Source organism: Miscanthus floridulus, chromosome 1, assembly GCF_019320115.1.
Source record: "Miscanthus floridulus cultivar M001 chromosome 1, ASM1932011v1, whole genome shotgun sequence".
Taxonomy (NCBI): Eukaryota; Viridiplantae; Streptophyta; class Magnoliopsida; order Poales; family Poaceae; genus Miscanthus; species Miscanthus floridulus.
In genome coordinates this window covers 14,646,405-14,672,313 of record NC_089580.1, presented here as the reverse complement: position 1 = coordinate 14,672,313, position 25,909 = coordinate 14,646,405, and the positions used below count along the sequence as shown (strand labels likewise).

Genomic DNA, 25,909 nt, shown 5'->3' with positions numbered 1-25,909 from the left:
AGGGATCCGTTCCCTGCTCTAGTTCTGGTCTCCATCGTCCTCGCCGGCCTGGTCGCCGGGAAGCTCCTGGCCCTGGCGCTCACGGTGCTCTGCGCCGCGTTCCTTAGCTCGGTTCTGAGATCACCTTGCGGCGGCGGTGGCGGTGGCGGTTGCTCGCAGGGGAGGCGGTTGGAGCTTTCCATGTCGTAGTAATTATTGTAAATTAGTGGGCAACAAATTGAAAGAGAAGAAAGATAGTAGTACTTGATGTTTGTTCATTCAGTGGCCGTCGTTGTTCTTGCATCCCTTGTTGGATCCGATTAACAAGTGCGAACATTAACAACTCACCGCTACATTCGTGGTGATTGGATTCGATGTACTCTACGGAGCAATCTGCTGCCATTGTCAAATTGACAGTTCTTCCGTGCACGTTCACCCCCGGGACCCGGGAACCCATGCTCCAGTGACTGCCGCATTCTCCCTCCAATCCAGCGTGCGTTGTAAGACAAAACGAGCCTGTTGCATTGGATGTTCGATTCCCAAAGATGAACAGAGGCATGGACTGTTCATGCTCGCTTCCCTGCCGGGCGCGTTCACCCGACCGGCACCAGTACACGTCGTAGCACAGCAGCGGCAGCCGGCAGGAGCTGCGGCCGCGTGCGTTGTTTGTTTGTCCGCGCCAAAACGTCGCGAGACTTTGGATTCTTCTCCCTTCCTGCCGCGGTTCCGCGCGGGCGCTCGCCGGTGGACCACGGCGCCAGCCACAAAGGCTGCAGGCGAGCAAAGCCTGATGTGACCTGACCGAGTTGGAGGGCGCCATCATTCGAGAGCAGCAGACAGCAGTAGGCCGCGGCGGCGGCGGCACTGCGGAAGGCGAAGCAGGCCCAGCTTCCTGAATCATGATGCGGTACACGTTCGGTTGTTTGTTTCGATAAGCGCGATTGATGCTGGTGTGTTACGAGAGAAAACACTGTACATAATTGGTAAGACCTGGGTGAAACCAAATAGCCCAACAGGCGTTCGGCGGCACCGCTGGGCAGTAGCACTGCTGTCTGCAGCGGCGTGCCCCCGCCGACCCGCACTCGGGGGCCACGTGACCGTGCCTCCGTCTGTCCGCCACGTCTCGGCTCGCCGGCGAGGCCGCGTAGCCGCATCATCGATCCATGGACCATGGTACTCCAACTTGCACGCCATTTTTATCCGCGGCGCTCCGACCTGCCGCTGCCAGCCGAACTGGAAACGGGCGCGCGCCGTCCGCGTCGGCATGGCCACTCTTTCTCCTGGCCGAACGGCAGACGGCCCTGTCGGTCGTCCTGCAAGTTTCCGTCTCGCCCGTTTCCGTGCGTTCGGCGGCTTGGGTGAGTGAGACGAAACGGGTCCGCTTTTTGGCAGACATAGACATGGCATTAAGGGGGCCTTTTTGGCATGGCTAATCATGGAACGGAACCAAATGTGCCGCTTCACTGTGGCGGTTTCATTTCATTGCCCTGGCATAAATAATGCGCATCGCCGTTATGGCAGGGTGTACGTATCTGACAATAGTGTTTTTCTCTCACACCAAACCAGCCAGCAGTACTTTAGTCCATGGCTTATAAGCCAATCCAGCCGATATGAACAGGCTAATGGTACTGGTGGGGGAACCTGAACTGAAACGGAAATACTAGATAACACCAGGGTGTTTTAGCACCCACCACCCAGGAACACACGATTTTTTTGAACCGTGGCCGCCGGCGCTTGCAACTGCCCGCGCCTGCGCTGCAGCCGCGCCCGCCCGTGGCTGCGCCGCCACCACGGCCGCACCTGAGCACGCCCGGCATCTTCCCTAACTCTGGCGAGCTTTTTTCTTCCTCAACTCCGACGCCATCACCAAATTTTGTCTTTGTCCTTTCATAGAAAAAATTGTTACTTATGATTTGTGATTTGTTACTTGTGATTTATGCCAAGAAGGAAGAAGAACAGTATTCATGGGGGAAAAAATTCGAGTGTTCCCAGGTGCTAAAACACCCGGGTGTTAGATACACAGACTCTGCATTTCAGTTGAAATGCATCTCCTTTCTCCTGCTGCCCTGTTGTGGCTGTGGTGGGCAGGGGGCTCCGGAAGATGAGACGCACGCGGCATGCGTTTGCGTTGGTTCAAGCGCTGATTTTGTGTGAGTGTGAGCAGAAGAGCCCTTGCACTTCCGTTTGAGCGAGCGGGTTCACGACGGAAACTAACAACTGAAACCCCAGTGCCCTGCCATGCCATTCTTGTGAGAAGAGGAGAGATCGCTCAGTTCAGGGACTCAGGGGTCAGTCACCGGCCGGCCGTGGTAGGCTAGCGCCTTTGAATTCCTCGCGCGGAACGCGTCAGGCGCGCCCTTCCGGGGCCACGGACCACGCGTTCTGAGCCGGAACACGGAATACGCCGCCGTACGTACACCTGCTGCATCAGTAGTTGTCTCTTGTAGTCTTGTTCTACTATTCATACTCTCCTAGACCGAGCTTACTTGTAAATTTCCTTAGCTATTCGGAGCTTTCAGCCAAATTTCCTGCATTGCACATGATCTGGTCAGACGCGCAGAGTACCTGTAGGCTGCTGTACCCCTTTCGTTTTCGTGCCGTCAGCGTCTGAGCAAGCGGTGGAAATGCATCAACTGAAAAACTGTCGCTTTCCTTCGAGTCATTTTCGGTTAGTTATTCGCTGTAGCCTATAAAATCAAAGCAAATACTAATCCAAACCAATGTTAGTAGTACTAGATGATAAGTCTTTGATTTGAATTGTTTGTGCGGTTACCTCGAAATAAAAAAGATTTATTCGCCGAAGTGTCTTGGTTGGTTCATCATATGTCATGTGCTAACAGGGTCAAAACAGTTAGTACATAATAGGAGCAGTAATCTTCTTCTGAATGGAGAAGAAGAAACAAAAAAAAGAGTTGAAAAATGATTAGTAGGACAAGGCTGCTGAAAAAAGAGCTTGGTAAAGTCAGTTGGCATGTGGCGGCGGGCTTTTTGTCACGGCGTGTTGGACGGACAAGTGAAGAATCTAAGGTGGCGTGTTGGACGGACAACAAGTGAGGAATCTGAATGACAATGGCGCATCCGGCCGGCGTACGTGAGGCGGTTCCCTTCCAAGACGGCGACGATGATGGAATAGGATGGGATGGTTTGTTTCCGTGGTGAGGGAGCGATGGGTGGAGTGGAGGCAGATCCCACCCAGAAGGGCCTCGTGAAACTACGGCCGGGCTCATGGCCGCCGTGGCCACGAACGGGCAGGTCCATCAGTTTGCTACCCATCAAGGAGTCGGCGCCCGGCCCAAGTAATACTCTTTTTCATTTTTGAAAGGCGGCCCAAGTATCACTCAGGATTACTGCGGTGCCTCCAGCCCACCTCACCACATGTTCTCTAGGTATACGATTGCATCTACTATATATAGAACAGCCGGCGTGGTCTCAGCTTGCATGGTCATGCGAGGTGGGATTATCCAGCACGCGCACGAACGACACAGCCAACACTTGAGGAGCCAAGGGCATATGTTAGCCCATAGCCCATAGGAGAAACAGGGAAGCGTAGGAAAGCCCATGCACTGTTCCAAAAAAAAGGAAAGCCCATGCACGTAGCAACATCTCTTTCTTTTCTGTTTCCAGTTATTTTGTTTTCTTTTTTTATAACTTCTATTGATCTTAAATTCTTAATTATATTGCTAGCCGAACACCTAGAATTTCATTTGCAAATAAAAAATAACACCTAGAATTTAGAAACTTATGTATGGATTTATTTACACCTGTTGTTATCAAACCGTGATGCATGGATGATGTAGACATGTAGCCACCTCTCTCGTGTGTATATGCTTGTAAGTTTGTAATGACGGGCCTTGTTTGTATGCGCATGTATTCATCTCAATCGACATGTGTTGAAGTAGATTGGAGTGAAATTAAACTAAGGTACATTCTAATCCACTCCTACACATATAGATTAAAGTAGATACACATGCATCCAAATAAGGCCTAAGTATATTATCTCGTATAATGAAATGTAGAGAAATTACCTGTATGGCCTCTAAAAAACTATGGTTTCCTATTTCTCTTGCCTGGATGGCCTTCCGTCCATTTTAGCCATTTAACGGTGTTAGCGGAAAAAAAATCAAAGTGCAGAGTTTAGTTTTTTGTTTTAGATTTTTAATACTACACAATTATGAATTTTTTTTTCTCGAATACGCAGGAGAGCTACGTATCATTATATTAGCCATCCACGGTGCATTTAGGGGGGCAAAGCTACGGCAAAAATCTCAGACGTCTATTTTCGGTTGCCTAGCGTTGGTTATGGTTGTTTGGCCCAGGCAAGTTAACTAGACCATCAACCAGCAGACCCTTGCTCGGTGTGTTTGGCAATTTGGTGTTCACTATATACAATCTACTGAAATTTGTCAACCAAATCTATAAAAACTAGCAATCCTTTATTATATCGATCTCGAGCTGCCTATTATTAGGTTCAAACCGTCGGCAAAACCATATTGGCAGTCAATAGCAAAATACAAATTGTCTAATGTCTTGAAAGGAAAGGTCTCTTAGGGACAGTGTGATGACAATCTCTGCCCTAGCCGTCAATCTCAAGCCTAATAAGCACTGAAACACATATGGGTAAGGGCTCTCCTCCATCGAGTTTAAGACACCATCTACAATCTCAGAGACGGCTTGCAACCAACCTGCGTCCCGAGTGCGTCGGTGCATGCGGCCTTCTCTTCGTTCACTGAACGCCACTAAGCCTGGGCCACGAAAAACCGAGAACCGAATCGAACTAACCGGAACCGAAACCGAAGTAACCGAAACCAAAATATTCGGTCCCAGGTTCGGTTCTAGGTTCCCAGGAACCGAAATTATTACGGTTAATTCGGTTCCAGCACTCGGTTAACCGAATTGATCTGAAATAACCGAACTAAGCTGTTGGACCTCTTGTTTTTTTACTGCAGGCTTGAATATTGCTCTATGCTTGAATATTTGAGAGAACAATAAGCTATATATGTGTTGTACTGTTGTTTTATGCTGCATTGCTGTTTAAATTGTCCCTTTTGACTGCATGAAAATCAGGTAAAATGCTACCAAAATTTGCAATTGAATGTGTTGTTTCTTGGTTCCTGAAAAATTCGGTTTCATCGGTTAGAACCGAAACCGAACCGAATTAACCAAAACCAAAATTCCTCGGTTCCGCATTTTCAAAGTAACCGATCGGTCCCTTCTTCTCAGGTAACCGAATTAGCTGAAGAATCGAAGAACCAAACTGATCGGTTTCGGTTAACCGAACGCCCACACTGAAACGCCTCGAGCCCTATCACCTGACGCGGGACGTGCCGACGTGTGAGCCACACCGCATGCAGCGCCGGCGACACGCTACCCACACCCACAATCGTAACATGCATGCATCATACTATGTTGTACAGGGTTCTTTCAATTTATTATTGGATTGATCATAGGTCCTGTTTGGTACAGCTCAGCTTTACTATGTTTTTTTTTTTTGGAAAACAACTTCATGAGCAACTTTCTATGTAAAGTTGAGCTGTTTTAAAAAATTATTTGGCAAAATGGCTTCATGCATGGATGAGAGAGAGCTAGCATAAGCTACTTTTCTCAGTTTTAGGGCCCGTTTGGCACAGCTTATACCGGCTCCGGCTTATCTGACGAAAACACTGTAGCAACACTGTAGCAAAAACCGGTTTTCTCTCTCCTCCCCTCCCCTCAACACTGTAGCAAAAACCGGTTTTCTCTCTCCTCCCCTCCCCTCTCACTGACATCGGCACTGTTTCATTGAAGCCGGAGAAGCCGTTTCCCTGGCTTTCCCCCGCTTGCTACAGTACACACGCTACAGTGACGACGAAAGTAGGAGAGCGAAAGCCGGCTCTTTGCTACAGTGTTTCTACAGTATTTTTATCAGATAAAGCTGAAGCCGGTTAAAGCCGTGCCAAACGGGCCCTTATTCTAACCTATGTCTTTGTGAGAGGAGAAATGAAGCTGTTTTAAAAATAAATATTTGATAAAAAAGAACTCACGATAATTCGTGAAGCTGTTGTGAACTATGCCAAACGTGCCCATAGACTATCTTGTATCAGCTCTCCTGTTATCGTGGGCAGTAGTATGACTATGACGTGAGCTTCGTTGTTTTCATTCATTGTTGTACGTGTGTTAAACTTATCCGCATACAAGTACGCCCCCATGCATGAATTCTCCACAGTTCATATGGATCAGTCTGCTGAAATCGGAGGTCTCTGCTTAGTCGACCAGAAGAAATGCCAGAAGAGGTGTACCCACTACCCAGTTTCCACGTCCCAAGTCGTTACCTGCACGTGTTCACAAAAACTCGTCTGATTTATGTCCTGCCGACAATCCGCATCGATTCTTCTTCAGTCTTCGTGTGGGTGTCGGCGGCACCGAGTGGTGGAACGTGGGCAGCGGAAGTTCAGGGTCGAGGAGCGGCTGATACCATGTAATCAGACAACAGAATGAGAAGAACAACTCACTTGTATTGATCTCAGGCTTATACCTTTATACATGTACAACATTGACACAGTCATAGGGCTAACTAGAATAGCTACAAACAAGGAGAGCCAAGGAACGTGCTTGTGCTCGCTAACAAACACAGTTACGTGCAAGCAGATAGTCAGCACCCGAAAACAGCATCTTCCGATAATCCGATCCTCACAAGTCACAACAGAAGCATATCTATCTTATTCCACATAAGAGAACATATTCATCATTAACGACTTTCACGGCTATACTACACAGTACATGTTTAGTCAGTACACATCACAATATGTATGTATACTTCCATTGCAAACATCTAGCCACCTTTTATTTATATCATCTACATATAGATAACATCAGATAATCGATAAACTTATGTTTGTACGTACGCAAACACGAGCTGAGATCGACATAGACAGAGCCCAAGGCCAAAACCTATCACGAGCTCCGACCTGATCCGTCGGTGGTTCAGTCTCAGATCGCTAGCTCGCAATTTTTCATGGGCAGAAGGTGATCTTGTAGTTCGTCCCGGTCGGGCACGTAAAGACGGTGTTGGTCGTGTCCCTGGGGTACGTGATCGTCTGCGGGCACGCCTTCTTGAAGTACTCCGTCCCGTTGTTGGGGCCGCAGCTGCTGCTCTTGCCGTCGCAGGGGTTGCCGCACCCGGCCACCCGCCGCTGCTCGGAGGGGCAGTTGAACGTGATCTCCTGCACCGGGCACGACGGCCCACCGCGGGCGCACCTGCTGGCGCTGGGGAGGAACGACATGGGCGCGTTGAAGCCGTGGACGAGGGAGATATCGAACTGGTCGGCGCCGCCGGCGCCGGTGGCGAGCGAGTACTCGGCCAGCGTGATGGGCTCGAACCCGACCTTGCTGCACGCCAGCGTACCGCCGCAGTCGCCCGTCTGGCACTGCCCCAGCGTGCCGTTGGCGATGAATCCGCACCCCGTGCGGCCCCACACGCGGCCGCTCCGCGTCCCCACGGGCACGTCGATGGACCATGACTCCCCGGTGTTGAGCACCGTGCCGCCGCCTGGCAGCGCCGCGGGCCACATGGTGTACCCGCACTTGTTGGTGACCACGATGGTCACGGCGTCCGTGACGACCGCCGCAGCGAGGAGGAGGACGGCGAGGAGGCACAGGACGGATGCCATTTCGCTGGATCTGAGGCCCCATTCGCGGATCTGAAACTTGACTGAAAACACGGTTCCGACAGAATTGTTGTGAGAGAAAAACACTGTTCGACTAGTTTGATGAACAGTAAACTAAAAGGGGACCAGCCGGCTGACTGGTCTGAACCAGACCAGCGAACGCCCCTGAGTGTGGAAGAGCTCTGTGAATATAGTGCGGTGGAGTGAAATGGACGGACTTGGGATCGGTACTTATAGTGGCAGATAGCTAGGGGCCGGCGTAGGGCGTGGAAGTCAGAATTTGCATGCGGCAATTTTCTTGAAAACTTCCACGAGTTGGGTTTATGTAAAAGGCATCTTGATGCTTAACGGTACCCAGGTTAGCCTCGTGGCAGTGATGTACAAAGTGAGCTGAACCTACAAATGACGCCCAAAAGGAAAAATCGAAAAACTCTCGTGGCGAGGGAAGAACTCGGCGAGATGAGAGAGTCCTGAGCTCCTGCTTAGAAATTTTTTATTTCTAACACTTTTTTTAAACTATTTTCAAATCTGACACTGTTTTTTTTTCAAAACTAATACTTTTGGGCCACGTCTATTTTCAGGGCGCGGCGAAACAACGCTGCCATGTCATGCACGGCGGCGCAACAGGGGTGCGTACGTAGCAACATCTAGGCCCGCTGGTCGCTGACGTGGCAGGCCTTGCCGCGCCACCGATTAGGGTGTGACTGTGGCGCGCCACCCGTCAGGGCACGGCAGAGCGAAATAGAGGCCCGCGGCCTAGTCCCTTTCCTTCCTCTCTGTTTCACTCCGCGCCGCCCAGCCCCCGCCACTACGCCTCCCTCGCCGGCTCCCTCTCTCCCTTGTCTCCTTCTCTCAGTCCCTCCCTGTCCCCACTGCGCCGCCGCCCCCTCCCCATCGCCGGCGCGGCCACCGCTTCCCTGTGGCGCGACCTCCCTCTCTCCCCATCCTCTTCCTCCCTTGCCACCCTCTGTCCTTAACCCTCCTCCAACTTTGGGCGCAGAAGAAGCCCGCCGCCAGCCGTCCATTACCGCCGCCAGCCAGCTTATCGCCTTAGGTGGATTGGGGTGATCCTCTTGCCGTCGGCCGGCCATTCCCGCTGTGGTTTGTGGAGGTAATTCTCTTGTGCATTTGTTGCTTCAATAGAATTGTTGTTAGCTAGGGTTATGATTCAAAATTAGTCAATGAAATTAGTAAAGTTAGCTAGATGGGTATAGTTAGTATAGTTGGTTAATACAGTTAGTTAGTATTGTTAGTATAGGTACTAATATTAGTTAGTGTATTTAGTATAGTTAGTTAGTATAGTTAGTTAGAATTGTTGTTATATGTATTAATATTAGATTAGTTAGTTTTCTTAGTTAGTATAGGTATGAATACTAGATTAGTTAGTAGGTACGACGATTTCGATGATTTGATGAAGTTTCTTGAAATGCTTTTGTAGATGGATTGTTGTGTCAGGATTTTTTATGGAGGAAGTGTTAGAAGAGAAGATGGTATGTTTGAGGATATGGAAGAAGAATTGGAATGGTTTGATGAACCTCCTAGCTTCAATGATCTTTGTGCCCGTTTGAAGGGAAAGTTTGGCGGTGATTTCACACTGAAGGGGAGGTTTGATAATAGAAAGACTAGGGCACACTATGTGTTGATGCCCTTACGCGACCATGCTCACTGGTCCCGCTATAATAGGATAATCCAAGGTTCCAATGTGCCCATTGCTGAGGTGGTGGTGGAGAATGGGTACATGATGCATGGTCTCTAGGAGGGGCCATCCTTCAACAGTGGTACTCAACAAGAATGTGGGGTCCATGTGGAACCAACTATGGGTACTATGCATTTGGACGGTCAGTTGACGCAGGAGCAGCTTCATTCAACTCTAGTGGGCTGTATAAGTAATGACTTTGATGTGAATGAGTTCGTACGGGAAGAGGAGGAGCAGGAGGAGTAGGACAGGATCGATGATGTAGTTAGCAGTGATTCAGACGATTCGGATGATGAGCAAGGAGGTAGAGATGCTATGCCAACACCAGTTGATGTCATGCTAGTACCGGTTTATGCTATGCCATTACAAGTACCAACTGATGTACTTCATGCTATGCTAGCTCAGGGTAGACTAGTCACAGATTTGCTAGAGGATGATCCCCCTTATGATTCATGGGGTAGAATTAGCGAAGCACAGCAGTACCTTCCACCATCACCTTACACAACGACAAAACTTATGCAACTGAGGTCGATGAACGTACCTTTCAGTGGCGTTCTGAACTATAGGGATGTCAGCATGACAGATATGACAGTTTGTAACACCGGTCTGTAAATGTGTAGAAAATCATTGTATGACAATGAGAATGAAATCCTTAGCAAGGGGATGATATTCAATATAATATCAGAGCTGAAGTTGTTTCGTCAGGACTATGCTGTCTATCATCATAGGCCATACACCGTCACTCATTCGGACCAGGAGTTCAGGTACCACGTTATATGCAAAAATGATTGTATGTGGAGGTTAAATGCACGAAAGAGATAGAGTGATGGCAAGCGGAGGATAAGTAAAGTGGTCCAACCCTACACTTGCCTATCAAATAAGGGAAGGAAAATCATCAGCATCTCACTCCACGTTACCTTACCCGTCGTATATTGGGGCTCATTGATGACAATAACAATATTTCAGTGTCTTCCTTACAATAGTCCATATCCGGATTCATTAAGTATGATGTGAAGTACGGAAAGGCTTGGTGTGCTAAGCAAATTACCCTAGCGATTCGATGGGATAGCTCGGAGGAAGCGTACAATAGGGTTCCTCGAATATTATGTGCAATGCATTACTACAACCCTAACTTGAAATGGTTTATAGACACCAGAGGGATGTATTTCGAGGACCCGTTGAGGTATGTCCTGCATCATGTGTTCTGGTCGTTCGCGCAAACAGAACATGCATTCCAGTATTGTCGGCCAGCCATACTTTATGATGGCACTTTCCTCACCGGAAAGTATAGGGGCACGTTGATGATGGTTGCTGCTGTTGATCCATAGGACTAGATAGTACCCATGGCTTTTGCTTTGGCAAAGGGAGAGAACAATGAATCGTGGTCATGGTTTATGAGACTTCTACATGTATAAGTGCTTGGCCCATCTCGCACTATATGTTTGATCTCGGATCATCACCCAGGGATTCTTAATGCTGCAGGTGAACATATCAATGGGTTCCCGCCTCTAGTGCACAGATGGTGCATACGACATTTTGCCACTAATTTCTAGCGGCGTTAGAGGAAGAAGGAGGTTTGTGATAAGGTAAAGGCTCTATGTTGTGTATGTACAGAGCACCAGTTTAAGGAGACAAAGAGAGAACTAGATAAGATGCTAAACAAAGCGGGCAAGGCTTGGTTAGAGGCGCAGATGGAACAGAAGGCTAAGTGGGCGTTAGCATATGACGAGGGTGGTTTTAGGTACGACATCATGACCACCAATTCATTAGTCTTTCAACCGTGTATTCACGGGAGTTCAATCCTTGCACGTGTCTGGAGTTGTTGAGTTCTCATTTCACAAGTGCAATGAATATTTTGTCAAGAGGTGGGAACTTGCGCAGAGGAATCTAGTTGAGCATGGGCGATTTGGAAAGGCCTGAGCAGAATATTTGAAGGAGGCTGAGGAATTGGCCAAGCTGCATACCATCGAGCTGTATGGACCTCGCCGACATGTCTTTAGTGTACGGGGGAAGGGTGGCACAAGTTTGGGCGGCGAACGTTATAGTGGACGGAACTACCGAGTTGATCTTGACAAAGTAGAGTGCAGTTGCAACGTCCCTCAGATCATGCATGCCCCTTGCTCTCACATGATCATGGCCTGCAGGGTCCGTGGATATGATTTCGAGGGTCTGCCATATATGTCACCCTTGTATCTCCGTTCGAATACCCTTAGTATTTGGGAGAGGAGCTTCGAGCCGTACCTTGACCCGACACAGTGGCCCCCTTATCATGGTCATGACAACGTGCCACATCTAGACCTAATTAAGGTAGGGAAGGGTAGAAGGAAGAAGAAGTGACTCAAGGGGGACATGGACGCTATGAGAGGATACGACGAAGACATGTATGGAGGGAGAGACTTCAATGAGACCCGTGGCAGGAATCTTTGCTCCCTTTGCAAAGAACCTAGTCACAAGGCTAGCAGTCATAGAAGACGAGAGCAGCAGGTGCATGTAGCACACATTATATTCTGTTAATGTTATTGTTTGTTATGCTATTTAAATTGAGGCTCTTGCATTTTTACCCTTGCTTTGTATCAAAATTGTGATTTTACCCCTGTTTTTTTTACTTTGTGAATTTACCCCTTTGTTTTTGAAACAAAGCACCACTTTGCCCCTATTCTGTCATCCTCCCCTAACAGTGTTACATTTTATACAAAAGGATAGAAATGCCCATATGATTTTTCCCTGTTTGTTATGCCTATTTGTTATTTTGCCCCTGATTTGGGAATTAGACATTTATATTTGATCAAATATATTTGGCCCAACTTGCAACTATTTCAATTCAGATTTAATATCCAAAAAAAATATTCAAAATTTTGGCAATGTCTTAGCAGTATTTTGATAGCATTATGACTAGGCCTAGGCATTCGGTTCTAACCAAAATTTTGGGTCAGTTCTAACCCAGCCTCATAGGTAGCATATCGACACAATTTCCATTCTCATCGAACAAAATAGAGAAGAGATCGAGTCTTGTATATAAATTATTGAGCACACAAGTGAGGAGACTGAGTATTTGAGTCTCATACTACATAGATGCTAGATTCCAGGCTATGGCAACTCCATTTGTACTGAAGCCAGGCTGCCGCTTTTAGATTTCTAGTCATGCTTCTTTGCTTCTTCCTTTAGGACCTGGCGGACGCATGAATCCATGGAGCTTGCCGAATCACCGTCGCTCGTCCCTGCCTCATCACGCAGCGCTGCAACGGTGTTGCTTGGAGGCTGGCACGGCGGCACTGGCGGATCCGTGGCAAGCCGACAGCCCACACGCTTGCTCTGCTAGTGCGCTCGCTACTCACGTGTGGTGTGGCCTGTGGCGGGCGATGCCGGGAAGTGCGATCAGATGCCACCGGAGCCCCACGACAGGGCTCCGTTGCCACCCAATGCGTGCACGCCGAGACCCACGGGCGGGCGCCGCGACATCCCCGCGGCCGCCTAGAGGAAGCCCACGCCCCACTGATGCTGTCGCTATGACTAGGAGGCAGCCGCGCCCCACGCCTTGGAGGCAGTCCCACCCCGCTGGTTCTTCCGCCGCTGCCATCGCCAGCAGCCCACGACCAGATGCAGCCGCGTACGAGACTTGGGATGAGGCGACCCGTGCTTCTGTTTGGGATGAGGCAATAAGGATAGAGGGCAGTGTGGTCATTTCACCTTTGCTTTTTAGATTTATAATTTTTTTAATTCGTTTAATCCATGTCTATCTGACAGACGTCTAAAGCAGGGGCAAACGGATCATTCATTTCAAAATAGCAGTGGTAAAAATACAAAGTTGAAAAAGCAGGGGTAAAATCACAATTGGACTACTGGACAAGGGCAAGAACACAATTTTCCCATTTCAATTTGCTATGTTAGTACTAATTATGATATTCACTTATTCTCTCATTTTGCATAATAGTTTATTCATGTTCCTTTTATATTTACTTTGTTTTTATGCACTAATATTCCATCATATTGTATTAATCTTAATGTTTGTTCTAACACATTCATTTCAAATTTGAACCAGGATGGGGGATCATCATCCGTAGTATCTCCTTCTTGAGGTGCACTACGATAAGGACCACCGAGCCAAACACTTGTCGGAGCTTCAGGAGGCCTTGTACCTCTTAGACTATGCACGCACCAGTCGCACCGCTGGGACGAGCGATACGAGCCATACATACGATGTGCTGGATTCCTTGAGATCGTTCGGGTCTTCAACACTAGACTATCGATCCTCGACCCTACACTTCTCACTGCAGCTGTGGATAGGTAAGATTTCATTTAAGTTTGTTCTACTTCATAGGACTAATTTGTCTCATTGTTTGAATTAAAACTTCTCTTTTTGAATTACAAACCCGCAGATGAGATCGCTCAACCTGGCAGTGTTGTCCTCATCCTCGTCCCCATCATTGGCCAACACAATCGGAGATTCAACGGTGCGACCAGCTCAGGTTCTGTGCTCATCTAACTTCTTCTCCTAAAACCTTGCATGGGCCACCTCTGCGGCATGGTACTCGCTGCATCCAATCCTTTCATGTATAAAATGCAACTAGTTAGCAATGCGATTATATTACATTTAAAAACAGGCAACGAAAATAACAAGACTTTCAATCACTCACTGGCACACAATGCAACAACATGGTATGTACTCTTGTCTCCTTCCTTGCCCTCTCCTCCTCTAACACCCTCCATCTCTCCAACCCCTATTTGTCAAGCCTAACACCGATCGGGTTACAAAAGCCGCGTTGTCTAGCAAACTCACGTATTTTCTTTATGTGTAGTTTAACGAAGAGGTCGATGTACTGAGGTCCATATCCCCTCTTCCATGCAATTACTTGCCTCCCCTTCAGTTCATCCAAGAACTTAGCTTGACCATCATAAGATTCTCACTTGCATTTCCTAGTGCTCTGTTCAAACAAAAAAGTAGATCATAAGTCTTTGCAAAAGATAAAAAATATGATTTCATGTTTTCCACGATAGTAACCAACCTCATCATAGTCAACCATATGGCCACACTAATGGCCTATTCCAAGCTCCGAAGCGACTAGGACGTAGTTGGCTTTAACACCACATTCGCACATGATAGGAGGTGTTTTGAAAAAATTAGCCTTTCTTTCTTCTTTAACTTTGCCTTTGACGGCTCCAGTCATTGATTCTTAGGACCATAGAGCCACTCCTTGAAACAACACTTCTTCATTGAAAACACCTAAAAAAGGTGACATTAGTACATGAACATATATAGCTCAACATTTCAATAGATACACTTTTCACTTCATGCTTGTTTGGACACACAAACTCCAACGTATTCTTAGGGTTTATCATAGCTCGATCTCCACAATCGCATAGAGGAGGTTCCTCAAGTTGTCTAACTATGGCTAGGTGCTTCTCCTTAGCCGTCATTGGTGGGGGGTTAGGGAGAGGTGGAACCCACCGCTCGAAGTGCTCACGTGGATGTCTCTCCCTCCACCAATCATCGAAAGGAGGTACCTTGGGTCAAACTTGTCTAGCCGTCGATCCACTGAAAGAAAAAGCACCTCTTATGGGCCTACACAATAAGATTCCAATAAAATATTAGTAACCTACTAACACAAAAGAAGAAAAAAGGTACGGAAAGAATTACTGAAATTAAAACAACTCCATGTGTAGAAGCAACGCGCCGCTGTGCTCGGATATCTCGATTGAAACACGTCGACTAGGAAACCACAGTCACAGTTAGGGATAGGGAGGTCAGGAGGGACGGGGATATCTTTGCTAGAAGCGTCGGGGTACAATTCTCTAGGACGACCCCATTTTTGCTACAACTGCTCCTAAAACATGTCTTCCATCTAATAAAACGGTTGTAATTTAACATCTATCAAAACATCAAAAATTAATGTAAAAGAGAACCATTTGCATTACAACTAAAATAATATAACCAAGACTTATAGGAACAAAAATAAACCTTACACTAAACATGGCAATTACAACAAAAGTAATATAACCAACACATATAGGAACAAAAATAAACCTTACACTAAACATGGTAAACATACTTCTAATCCTTGAATCCACCATTTAAACTAATATTTTCCTCCAAACCCTAGCTACCAATCCTAATCCTTAATCCACCATTCAAACTACTAATCAGAGCACCATTACCTTGACCGAGGCCGAGGAGGAGCTTGAGGAAAGGTAGGGAGGGAGCCAGCAAGGGAGGGAAGGGCGGCGGCGCGGGCGCATCGAGCGCCCTCACCTCCAGCCAGGCAGATAGATAGAGGGAGGGAGGGAGCGGCGCAACGGTTGTAACACCCCTGGTGTTACGAACTTGCTTAGCACCAAGATTTAGGTCCGAGAGGAATTAGCCAAACAAGTTTTCAGGTTTTAAAAATTTATAATGTGCGTGAAATGATAAGCGAATCCTATGTGACTCACTTTTGTGGACTCAAATAAATATCCAAGTTAACTTACTTAGTGCATAAAAGTGCTAATGAAAATCCTGACAAGAAGAATAGAATAAGTAATTTTAATTGTTTGGTACGAAAAACACTTTCTATAAACAAAAATAAAACATAACTGGTATTTAGTACTTAAATAAAAATTTAAGTACAAGTTTAGTATATGAAAATGCAACTTTAACTTTTGGAAAATAAATATTGTTAACTAGTGTTCTTGAGAGCTCAAAAATCAAATTTGACGTTAAGATAAGCTCTTTTCGTTAAGTCGGCAAACACTTGAACTATTGTTAAAATACCATTTTTGGTGAATTATATTGAACAAAATAGTAAAATGGTGCTTAAATGTTATGCTCCTATGGGTTAGTATAAGGTATGGACTATTGCATAAAGTATTTGTTGGTTGAAGTTAACAAGGTTTAGACCTATTAAAATTGCGACAAAAGAGTTAATGGCTACTTAGTCCCAACTGAAAACCTTTAACTTTTCTAAGTATGGAAGGGTGTAGACAATGCTATTTTGATGTTTAAGTTCTAACTAAAATAATTAAACACTAGTTTCATGTTTTTGTACTATTGGTTGCTTCTAAGTAAGCACTTGAGTATGGCGTAGGTTGAAGTTGTGTTGGATGTCACGTTGCTCTCGTAAAAATTGCCCAAACCTCCTTAGAATGCGTTGTGAACCATGATTTGGTGCTTGGTTCGCGAACCGGCGTTCAGCGCGATGATCTTATCTTGGCATCTCTCCATCTTTCTCTTGGGCCATCCTCTGGTCATAAGCATTGTTTCGCTAGTTAGCTGTTAGCACTAGCTACAAGTTAGTGGAATTAGTTGAGTCTTAATCGAGACGCTAAGTAGTTTTGGCTCGCTTTAAAAATCATGCAAGCACGTGGTTTGGCCGTTCAGGCCCGGGGACGCGGTCATCGCGTTCAGTGTCGCGCCATCGTGGGCTACCTACACTGCTGCCGGCCGCTGCTACCATGTGCTGCGCCGCACGTTGGCTGGCATACCCTATGGTCGTGACCGCCGTCCCACTAGCTAGCCGTGTGGCGTCGGCTGCCCGCCAGGCCAAGCATGGCCGCAGCCGCTCTCCGCCGTGCGCGGGACGCTGCCGACTATGGTGCTATCCGAGCACACATGCAGGGCTATGCCTTCTCCTCTTGTCATTTCAGTTACTGCAGCGCTCGCCCTCCGCCACTCAACCCACCTACCCCAGCTCTATTTTTGGCGCCGTGGCGTGACTTGCCGTGTCGTGAGATCGCGCTGCCGCGTGCACATGGCCACATAGGCACCCCCTAAAGGCTCCACCCGAGCATTTAACAATGCGACCTTGCCCTTGCTCGTGCGGTCATATCCCCGTGTTGTCGTGCCTCATCGGGTTGTGGTCGGACCACCTCTACCGGGCCGCTTCTCGAGACATGTCAGTGGCAGTGCACTGCTCTCCCTTCCCCTTTCTTAATCACCAGCCCAAGGCTTCCTAGTCCAATTCCTCTCATTAGCGAGTAGCAAAGGAAATTAGCTAGGTGCCCCATTCACGCTGAGTCTAGTCATTGTCTGTCATGGTCGAATTTGGTTTCTACCCACCGCCGGTCATGTGTGCCGCTGAGCCGGTAGGTCGGGAGGTAAGGCATGTAGGAGTGGTAGCAGTTCAATTTCTCATAACCCTAACCTCGTCTTGACTTCCTCCATCTGGTGCTCACGCTATTTTGCCTAGGGTGCTCGTCATTGGTGGGGTGACGCGCCGGTGTCCATCGTAGAGCGCCACTGTCCCGCTCAGTCGCATGTGGCCAGCCCTGTTCGGACCGCTTCTGACCAAACCGTCACCACGAGCAAGCTCGTTGTAAGCTTCTCATGCTCACTCGCTCACACGTTAGTCCTCTAGCAGCTCTAGCTCGTCAAAATTGGCACGCCGCCGTTGTAGATAGCCGCTCACCGCTGTAGCCCATGACAGTATGCCTTCGAGCCCCTAACCACCACCCATCTTAGCGCAATTAGCTATAATGGTGATCGACCCGCTAAATGGGTCCGTGTAGGCCCCTGGTGGCCGGCGTGCACACCTAGTGCCCCCGCTTACCGCGCCGCCGTGCACGGGGTGGCCGGGGGTGCGCATGTGGAAATTTGGAAAAATCCAGGGGTTAAGTGAATTCGTCAGAGAAGGGAAGAAATAGTATTAGGACCTAGTCATGGTTCGAGAAAAGTTTGAGGGCTCATTTGTTAAAATGCCAGCGTGGGCTGCTGGGCCGAATGGTTGCCACCGGCCCTTTTCCTTTTCTAAGCATTTTCTAATTTAGTTTCTAAGCTAAACTTGTAAATTCAATAAAAAATTGTGTAGTTAACCAAAAATTGTGAAACCAATTTTGTTAGGTTCCTAAAATCATGATCTACCTGCTAGTATATTTTGTTCACATAGTTTTATAATATTTTTAGAAGTGATCTAATTAATTTGAGATGCTTAATGTTGTTAAGATATAAACTTGAAGGAATTTTTGTGATAAATTGGTGATGGTGTTTGCTCTAAAACTTTCACAATAAATTCCTAACATTATTAGGTGCTCACTGTAATTTTTGTAGATCCATAATAATTAGTTTGGTAAGGTAGCTAAATGAGCCCAAGTTCAAAAATTTATATTTAATCAATAAAATGTCGAAACACCTTTGAGATTGCAGGACTAAAACGTTTTTCTGGAGACAAAGCCTTACTTGACAGCGTGGATATGTAGAGTAGTATGTTAGTCATTAAAGCTAGCTCGTTAGCTTGCGGAGCGTAATCGTATTTTAGAGTTGTAGTTGTCGTTGATTATTTACATCTCTGCGCTGCATCCACGTATATCATAATAGGAACAATGATGGATCATGGAGTCGACCGAAGTAGCGGAAAAGAAGGTGCCATGATGGTCGTGTCACCAATGGAATGACTAATCTTTGGTTATATTTTGTCCAGGCAAGCCCCGGTGCATAACCTCTAATATTCTGCACTTTATTTTATGCTTGTGCATTAAGTTTTGAGGAGTTGAATGAAACCCACTTGCATATATATATATACACATATATCCTTATCCTATGAGTCCTACTAGTATGTCAGGATCGTATAGATTGTTATGCTATAGGATCCGGTAGAAGTCGAGTGATTTCCTGTCACTTGCGAGAGATAGGAAAGATATTATTGCTGTTATTATATTATTGTCACATGGAATATATATGAATGATAATTGTAGACTGGGCGAAATGGTACTTTGGATCTGTACTTGGTTAGGCATTCGAGCGAGGCTCGGATTGCACTTGTTCTGTCTATGTCGATTGAGGACCCTCCGTTGCTGTGGATGGTAGTTAGGTCACAGACTTATTATCCTGAGCACATACTTGCTTATGGGAGCAGGGAGGCTCGTTACGCTCTTGTAATAGGTTCTGGCACTTTTCGGACCAACTAATTTGAGGCGGGGAAAGGTGGAGGTCTAAGCACCATATTGAGACCGGGTCTCAAGTGTGGGGGCTTGGAGTCTAAGTTTGGACGAGGACCTAGACCCCGTGACAGGAGTAGAATGGGTTGGTCTTGTTTGTGTTTGGTGTACAAATAGGGCATGTATTTTGGGGTACCCAGCTGGGATACATTGATTCGTGAATCGTCATTTCTATGAGACAGTACCGACTTGGCTATGGTCTAGCACCGTAGTAAGAACTAGAACTTGAAAGGTGATAAAATGGTTCTGATTGTTCATCACCTGCTTGAAAGTAGCATAGGTGCTTACATAGAATGGTTAGTTAATGAACTAATGATGACTGCCAATAAAATTTAATATAAGGACGCACGTTTAGTAATGCTTCCTGCAGATGCAATAGCCCACAAGCTAGATAGCCTTGCATATCATAAGAGTCTTCTATTTTTCTCCTGTCGGGTAAGTCTTGCTGAGTATAATCGAGTACTCAGGGTTTTATTCCTCCTGTTGTAGGTGATCGAACGATACTTAGAGCGGACTCTTGTGTGTGGAAACCTCCTGGTGGGCTCATAGAGGATTCTTTTCACCCTATGACCGTAGTGTTCATTTATAACCCTTACTAAAATCATGATCTACCTGCTAGTATATTTTGTTCACATAGTTTTATAATATTTTTAGAAGTGATCTAATTAATTTGAGATGCTTAATGTTGTTAAGATATAAATTTGAAGGAATTTTTGTGATAAATTGGTGATGGTGTTGGCTCTAAAACTTTTACAGTAATTCCTAACATTATTAGGTGCTCACTGTAATTTTTGTAGCTCCATAATAATTAGTTTGGTAAGGTAGCTAAATGAGCCCAAGTTCAAAAATTTATATTTAATCAATAAAATGTCGAAACACCTTTGAGATTGCATGACTAAAACGTTTTTCCGGAGACAAAACCTTACTTGACAGCGTGGATATGTAGACTAGTATGTTAGTCATTAAAGCTAGCTCGTTAGCTTGCGGAGCATAATCGTATTTTAGAGTTGTAGTTATCGTTGATTATTTACATCTTTGCGTCCACGTATATCATAATAGGAACAACAATAGATTATGGAGTCGACCGAAGTAGCGAAAAAGATAGTGCCATGATGGTCGTGTCACCAATGGAATGACTAATCTTTGGTTATATCTTGCCTAGGCAAGCCCCGGTGCATAACCTCTAATATTCTGCACTTTATTTTATGCTTGTGCATTAAGTTTTGAGGAGTTGAATGAAACTCACTTGCATATATATATATATACACACACACACACACACACACATATATATCCTTATCCTATGAGTCCTACTAGTATGTTAGGATCATGTAGATTGCTATGTTATAGGATCCGGTAGAAGTCGAGTGATTTCCTGTCACTTGCGAGAGATAGGAAAGATGTTATTGTTGTTATTATATTACTGTCACATGGAATATATATGAATGATAATTGTAGACCGGGTGAAATGGTACTTTGGATCTGTACTTGGTTAGGCATTCGAGCGAGGCTCGGATTGCACTTGTTCCGTCTGTGTCGATTGAGGACCGTCCATTGCTGAAGATGGTAGTCAGGTCACAAACTTATTATCCTGAGCACATACTTGCTTATGGGAGCGGGAAGGCTCGTTACGCTCTTGTAATGGGTTCTGGCACTTTTTGGACCGACTGATTTGAGGCGGGGAAAGGTGGAGGTCTAAGCACCATATTGAGACTGGGTCTCAAGTGTGGGGGCTCGGAGTTCAAGTTTGGACGGGGACCTAGACCCCGTGACCGGAGTGGAATGGGTTGGTCTTGTTTGTGTCTGGGGTACAAATAGGGCATGTATTTCGGGGTACCCAGCTGGGATACATTGATTCATGAATCGTCGTTTCTATGAGACGGTACCGACTTGGCTATGGTCTAGCACCGTAGTAAGAACTGAAACTTGAAATGTGATAAAATGGTTCTGATTGTTCATCACCTACTTGAAAGTAGCATAAGTGCTTATATAGAATGGTTAGTTAATGAACTAATGATGACTGCCAAAAAAAAATTAATATAAGGATGTACGTTTAGTAATGCTTCCTGTAGATGCAATAACCCACAAGCTAGATAGCCTTACATATCATTAGAGTCTTCTATTTTTCTCCTGTCGAGTAAGTCTTGCTGAGTATAATCGAGTACTCAGGATTTTATTCCTCCTGTTGCAGGTGATCGAACGATACTTAGAGCTGACTCTTGTGTGTGGAAACCTCCTGGTGGGCTCATAGAGGATTTTTTTCACCCTATGACCGTAGTGTTCATTTATAACCCTTACTAAAGGTTTTTATAAGAAAAGATATAAAATCTGCTAGTAGCTCTTGTATATAAATATCCACTATGTTAATACTCCACCATGTCATTAAATTAATCTTTGTTTTCTCTATAACTCTCATAACATTGTTATATTCTGCTGTTATAATAAATTGAGGTAATATTCTATACTGTAATAAAGTGATGTAAGAAATGACTTAAGAATGTTGTAAGCTTTATTCTCTCATTTATGATCCTGATAGAAAAATGTGGATTTTTGAGTTCTCTATTGGGGTGTGCTTGACGAAACTGCGTAGTTTACTGTCCTCTCTTGAGTATTTAGTGTCTAATAGAAGACAAGTACTCCTGAGAGGCATTAGATTAGACGGTTCTGCCACAATGGTTAAGTCGGGCCTGGTCGCGCCACGACCGGTGGCGCGGCACCGACGCGCCATGATCCACGGTGCAGCAGCCCGGCCACGTCATCAGCCAACGCCGCTGTTGCTTGACACATGGCTACCCCCACCGCGCCGCCATGCATGGTGCGGCAACGTGAATTTGCCGCGCCATGCGAATAGACGCGGACAAAAGTTTTAATTTTGAAAAAAAAAATAAACAGTGTCAGAATTGAAAATAGTTTTAAAAAATGTTAAAATAGAAAAATCCCCACTGAGCTCCTGCCCGCCGACAGCCTTTCTGGCCCCATCGTTCACTGCACGCTGGCGGCCTCCCTGGCCCCATCGTCCACCCACTGCTCTCCCACCGGTGCTCTCTGGTGAACTCCATCCTGGTGTCTCGCAACGGGCTGCCTCCCCTTCTTTTTCGGAGTTGGGGGTGCATCCCTCTGTGCTCGCCGTTTGGTCACAGAGCTTCAAGTGTTTGGGGTCATGGAGTTCTCCCCTGTGACCTCCCAATCATGGTGATCAGACCTGCTATGGCCTTGTCGGTGTTAGATTGATCTCCTGACCAATAGGCCCAACGGCCTATTGGGCCTTGGTTTCGCGCCCTGATCGGGGGCGCCCAACCCTACATGGTTGGTGGGCCCCCGTCGCACTGCGCTATATAGAGAGGTGGGGGCCGGCGGCTCAAAGCACGAGGTTCGCCGTGAGCCGCAAACCCACCGACAAAACCCTAGTCCGATCTCGAAGAGGGCGCGCAGCCAGCGACGGGAAGCCGCCACCGTCATCATCGTCTCCACTGCGTCGCCTCTCTTCACCGACCATCGCTGCCCGTGCGCAGCCTACATCGACGAACCTGATGGAGGCTACTGGATCCTCCACCCCTGCGGTCTCAGGTTCGGTACCCTTCCTTTTCTCTCCATGTCTCTCTGTAGACCGTTCTACATGTCCTAGGATCTACCATTTTACATGTTGTACCGAATAGAATGGTCAAAGTCTAGATCGATGATCCTACAGTCATAACATTGGTATCGGAGCCACGGTTTAGGTATAGATATGGCTAGGGTTTTGATCTAGAACGGATAAATCGGTTTGAAAAGCAAAAGATGAAGGGGCTCCGGCCGATAGTGGGTTCGGATGAACCCTAACCCTAACTGGGTTAAAGGAAAATTGAGGGCTCGTTTTCATGACAAAATCGAACCCTAAAACCCGAAATCGTTTCGGGAAAAGCAAAACAGAGGCCATCCCAAACCCCAACCCTAACCCTAATCGTCAAATCGGGTGAAAACCGAACAAATCAAAAGAATCAAAAGAAAGGGGAGAAAGGTAAGAGGGTGGCCTACCTCGCTGTTGCGCGGCACTACAGTCACGCCGGCGCGCGAGGAAGAAAAGGGCCGGCCGGGGGTGAACTACTCGCCGGAACAGCCACTAGGGCGCCGCGACCAGGCCGCTCGACGGCGGCGCGCTCACCCGCTGGGGAGCGCGCACGCCGGCGAGGGGGCCGGAGACGGCGCCGGGGCTTGCTGATCTCTCTCGCCGTCGTAGCTCCTCGCTCGGTGTCTGCTGCGGCGGGACTGAGTGGAGAGGAGAGAGCAGTGAGGGGCAGAGAGAGAGAGAGAGAGCGAAGCCGAATGACGCTAGGTCAAGGGCGCCGCGCCGGTCGCTGGGGTTTTGATCTCGCGACGCGCGCGGGCAGCCGTCGGATGGAGATGGACGGCCACGAGCGACTGGGCCAGCGCCGCAGCCCAGGCGGGATCGAGCGCTCGGTCGAAATCCCAGCCCAGGCCCAGGTTGCGGCCTGGGCGCGGGGGAGCGCGCGCCATGCGAGTGGGCCACGCGCTGCTAGGCCAGGAGGGCTCGCGCGGGCGCCTGAGCAGGCCATGGGCCGCGCTGTGACTGCGCGCTGCTGGGCCGCGTGTGTGCTGGATCGGGCCGAAATGGCTAAATAAAAATAGTACAGTGACAGTTTTGATTTTCTTATTTTCCAGAAAACAATTTGATCAATTTGAATTGAATTTTCATGATAGTTTTCTGTACAAAATTTATCCAATGATAATTTTTGTTCAGTAAATAGTAAATTTGCTTCTGGAAAATCGGAAAAAGATTATTAAATGTTAAAGTTTCCGCTGCGTATTTAAAGATGTAATTTTCATTATTAAATTCGAACCAACGGGAGAATTTAATTTTGAAAATGGATATGTTTTAAATTGATTACAATATTGTCGTTATTCTGACCAACGTTGATTAATGGCAATATTGTAATATTTTTGTTATACATTAATTCTATTTCTGCCCAACGGTGATGTAGAATTAGTGTAGAAAATAATTGTATGTTTTAATTTTGACCAACGTTAAACTAAGGCATGCAATTATTGTTGTTATTTCTGTTCTCACCCTATTTGAATTATATTTTCAGGAGGATACAACTTGATGAGTTGTATCAAAGAGATCCCCACTCTAAAAGGTGATAACTATATTGAGTGGAAGAAAAAGATAGACCTGGCCTTTATCCTCGCTGAGGTGGACTGGGTTGTCACCACACCGTGCCCAAAAGAACCTGTGGCACCGGTGAGGGAGACAGATGAGACTGATACTGCATGGCAGCACAGAGAGCGGGATTTTGCTCCCGTAAAGATGTCCTATGACCTTGAGCATAGGAAATGGGTCACTGCCAACAAGAAGTGTCTGGCGGTGATAAAGAACACGATTGAGCCTGCTATAGTGGGCTCAATTCCAGACTGTGACACGGTCACAGAGTACCTAGACAGAATAAAGAGTCAGTTCACTGGCTCTTCAAAGACATATGCAACCCAGCTGATCAAGCAGCTGGTCACAGAAAGGTACTCTGGTGGCGGCAGTGGCATTAGAGAGCACATACTGAGAATGAGCAATCTGGCATCTAAGCTCAAACCAATGGATTTGGCACTCAAGGATGAGTTTCTTATTCATTTGATTTTTGCTTCTTTGCCCAAAGAATTTGACACATTTGTTGTTAATTACAACATACAGCCTGAAAAATAGGATTTAGAAAAGCTCATAGCCATGTGTGTGCAGGAGGAGGAAAGAATAAAAGTTTCACAAGGTGGTTCTGTCAACTACCTAAAAGATAAGAAAAAGAACTATAATAACAGTTCTTCCTCCAAATCATCTGGAAAAGGTCCCATGCAACAGTCTCAGAACCAGCAATTCCCAGTGGCTAAAGACCAGTGTCTCCACTGCAAGAAGACAGGACATTATAAAAAGAATTGTCCTGATTTCTTAAAGATGATTATGAAGAATAAAGGTGAGAACATTATTACGTTCGTAAATGAATCCTTGTATGTAAAGTTTTCAAAATCTACTTGGTGGATTGATTTAGGTGCAACTATTCATGTTGCTAATTCATTACAGGGATTCCGTTCGATGAGAACTTTGCAAAGAAGCGAAAGTTTCATTAAAGTAGCAAATGGAGAACAAGCAGATGTTGAAGCCGTTGGTGATCTTCCGTTAGAGCTTGCTGATGGCTTCATAATTATTCTTAGAGATGTTCTTTATGTACCTTCTTTGCAAAGAAATTTGATTAGTGTTTCAAAGTTGGACCATGATGGTTATGATTGCCATTTTGGAAATAGCAAATGTCAGATATTGTTTAATAATAAATGTATTGGTCTTGCCTTCCGACAAGACGAGCTTTATTTGTTATCACTTCGTGAAAATGTTAATTCCGTATGTGATGTGAATGAAAATGTATCCTCATCGAACAATGGAAACAGAAAACAAAAGAGAGCTCAAGATGCGTTGTCGAAATTATGGCACTGTCGTTTAGGCCATATTTCGAGGGGGAGAATAGAAAGACTAGTTAAGAATGATATTCTTCCTCCATTAGAGCTCTCAGAGTTAGAACAATGTAGAGATTGCATAAAAGGAAAGTATATAAAGAAAATTAAGAAAGATGCCAAACGAAGCGCAGGAATTCTACAGATTATTCACACAGACATATGTGGTCCTTTTCCTGTGAAAAGTGTGGATGGTTATGAT

General features: G+C 46.3%; 2 protein-coding genes across 2 annotated transcripts; one reads left to right on the top strand and one right to left on the bottom strand.

Moving 5' to 3' along the window:
- Positions 1 to 6,801: 6,801 nt before the first annotated feature.
- LOC136473718 (protein P21-like) lies at positions 6,802 to 7,752 on the bottom strand. The gene has a single exon (XM_066471366.1). It carries the CDS (start codon positions 7,623 to 7,625, stop codon positions 6,969 to 6,971), a length of 657 nt encoding a protein of 218 aa, XP_066327463.1. The 5' UTR covers positions 7,626 to 7,752; the 3' UTR covers positions 6,802 to 6,968.
- A 14,696-nt stretch (positions 7,753 to 22,448) lies between these two features.
- On the top strand, positions 22,449 to 25,465 carry LOC136473708 (uncharacterized). Its single transcript, XM_066471357.1, has 3 exons — positions 22,449 to 22,788; positions 24,309 to 25,175; positions 25,283 to 25,465. Exons 1-2 carry the CDS (start codon positions 22,752 to 22,754, stop codon positions 24,911 to 24,913), a joined length of 642 nt encoding a protein of 213 aa, XP_066327454.1. The 5' UTR covers positions 22,449 to 22,751; the 3' UTR covers positions 24,914 to 25,175; positions 25,283 to 25,465.
- Positions 25,466 to 25,909: the final 444 nt, after the last annotated feature.

What these genes read in the sequence shown, in the direction of transcription:
- LOC136473718 (XM_066471366.1), bottom strand. Translation starts at nt 7,625, where the DNA reads ATGGCATCCGTCCTGTGCCTCCTCGCCGTCCTCCTCCTCGCTGCGGCG.
- LOC136473708 (XM_066471357.1), top strand. Translation starts at nt 22,752, where the DNA reads ATGGAGGCTACTGGATCCTCCACCCCTGCGGTCTCAG. An exon ending in CTCCACCCCTGCGGTCTCAG is followed by an intron (nt 22,789 to 24,308) that starts GTTCGGTACCCT and finishes TTATATTTTCAG; the next exon opens with GAGGATACAACTTGATGAGT.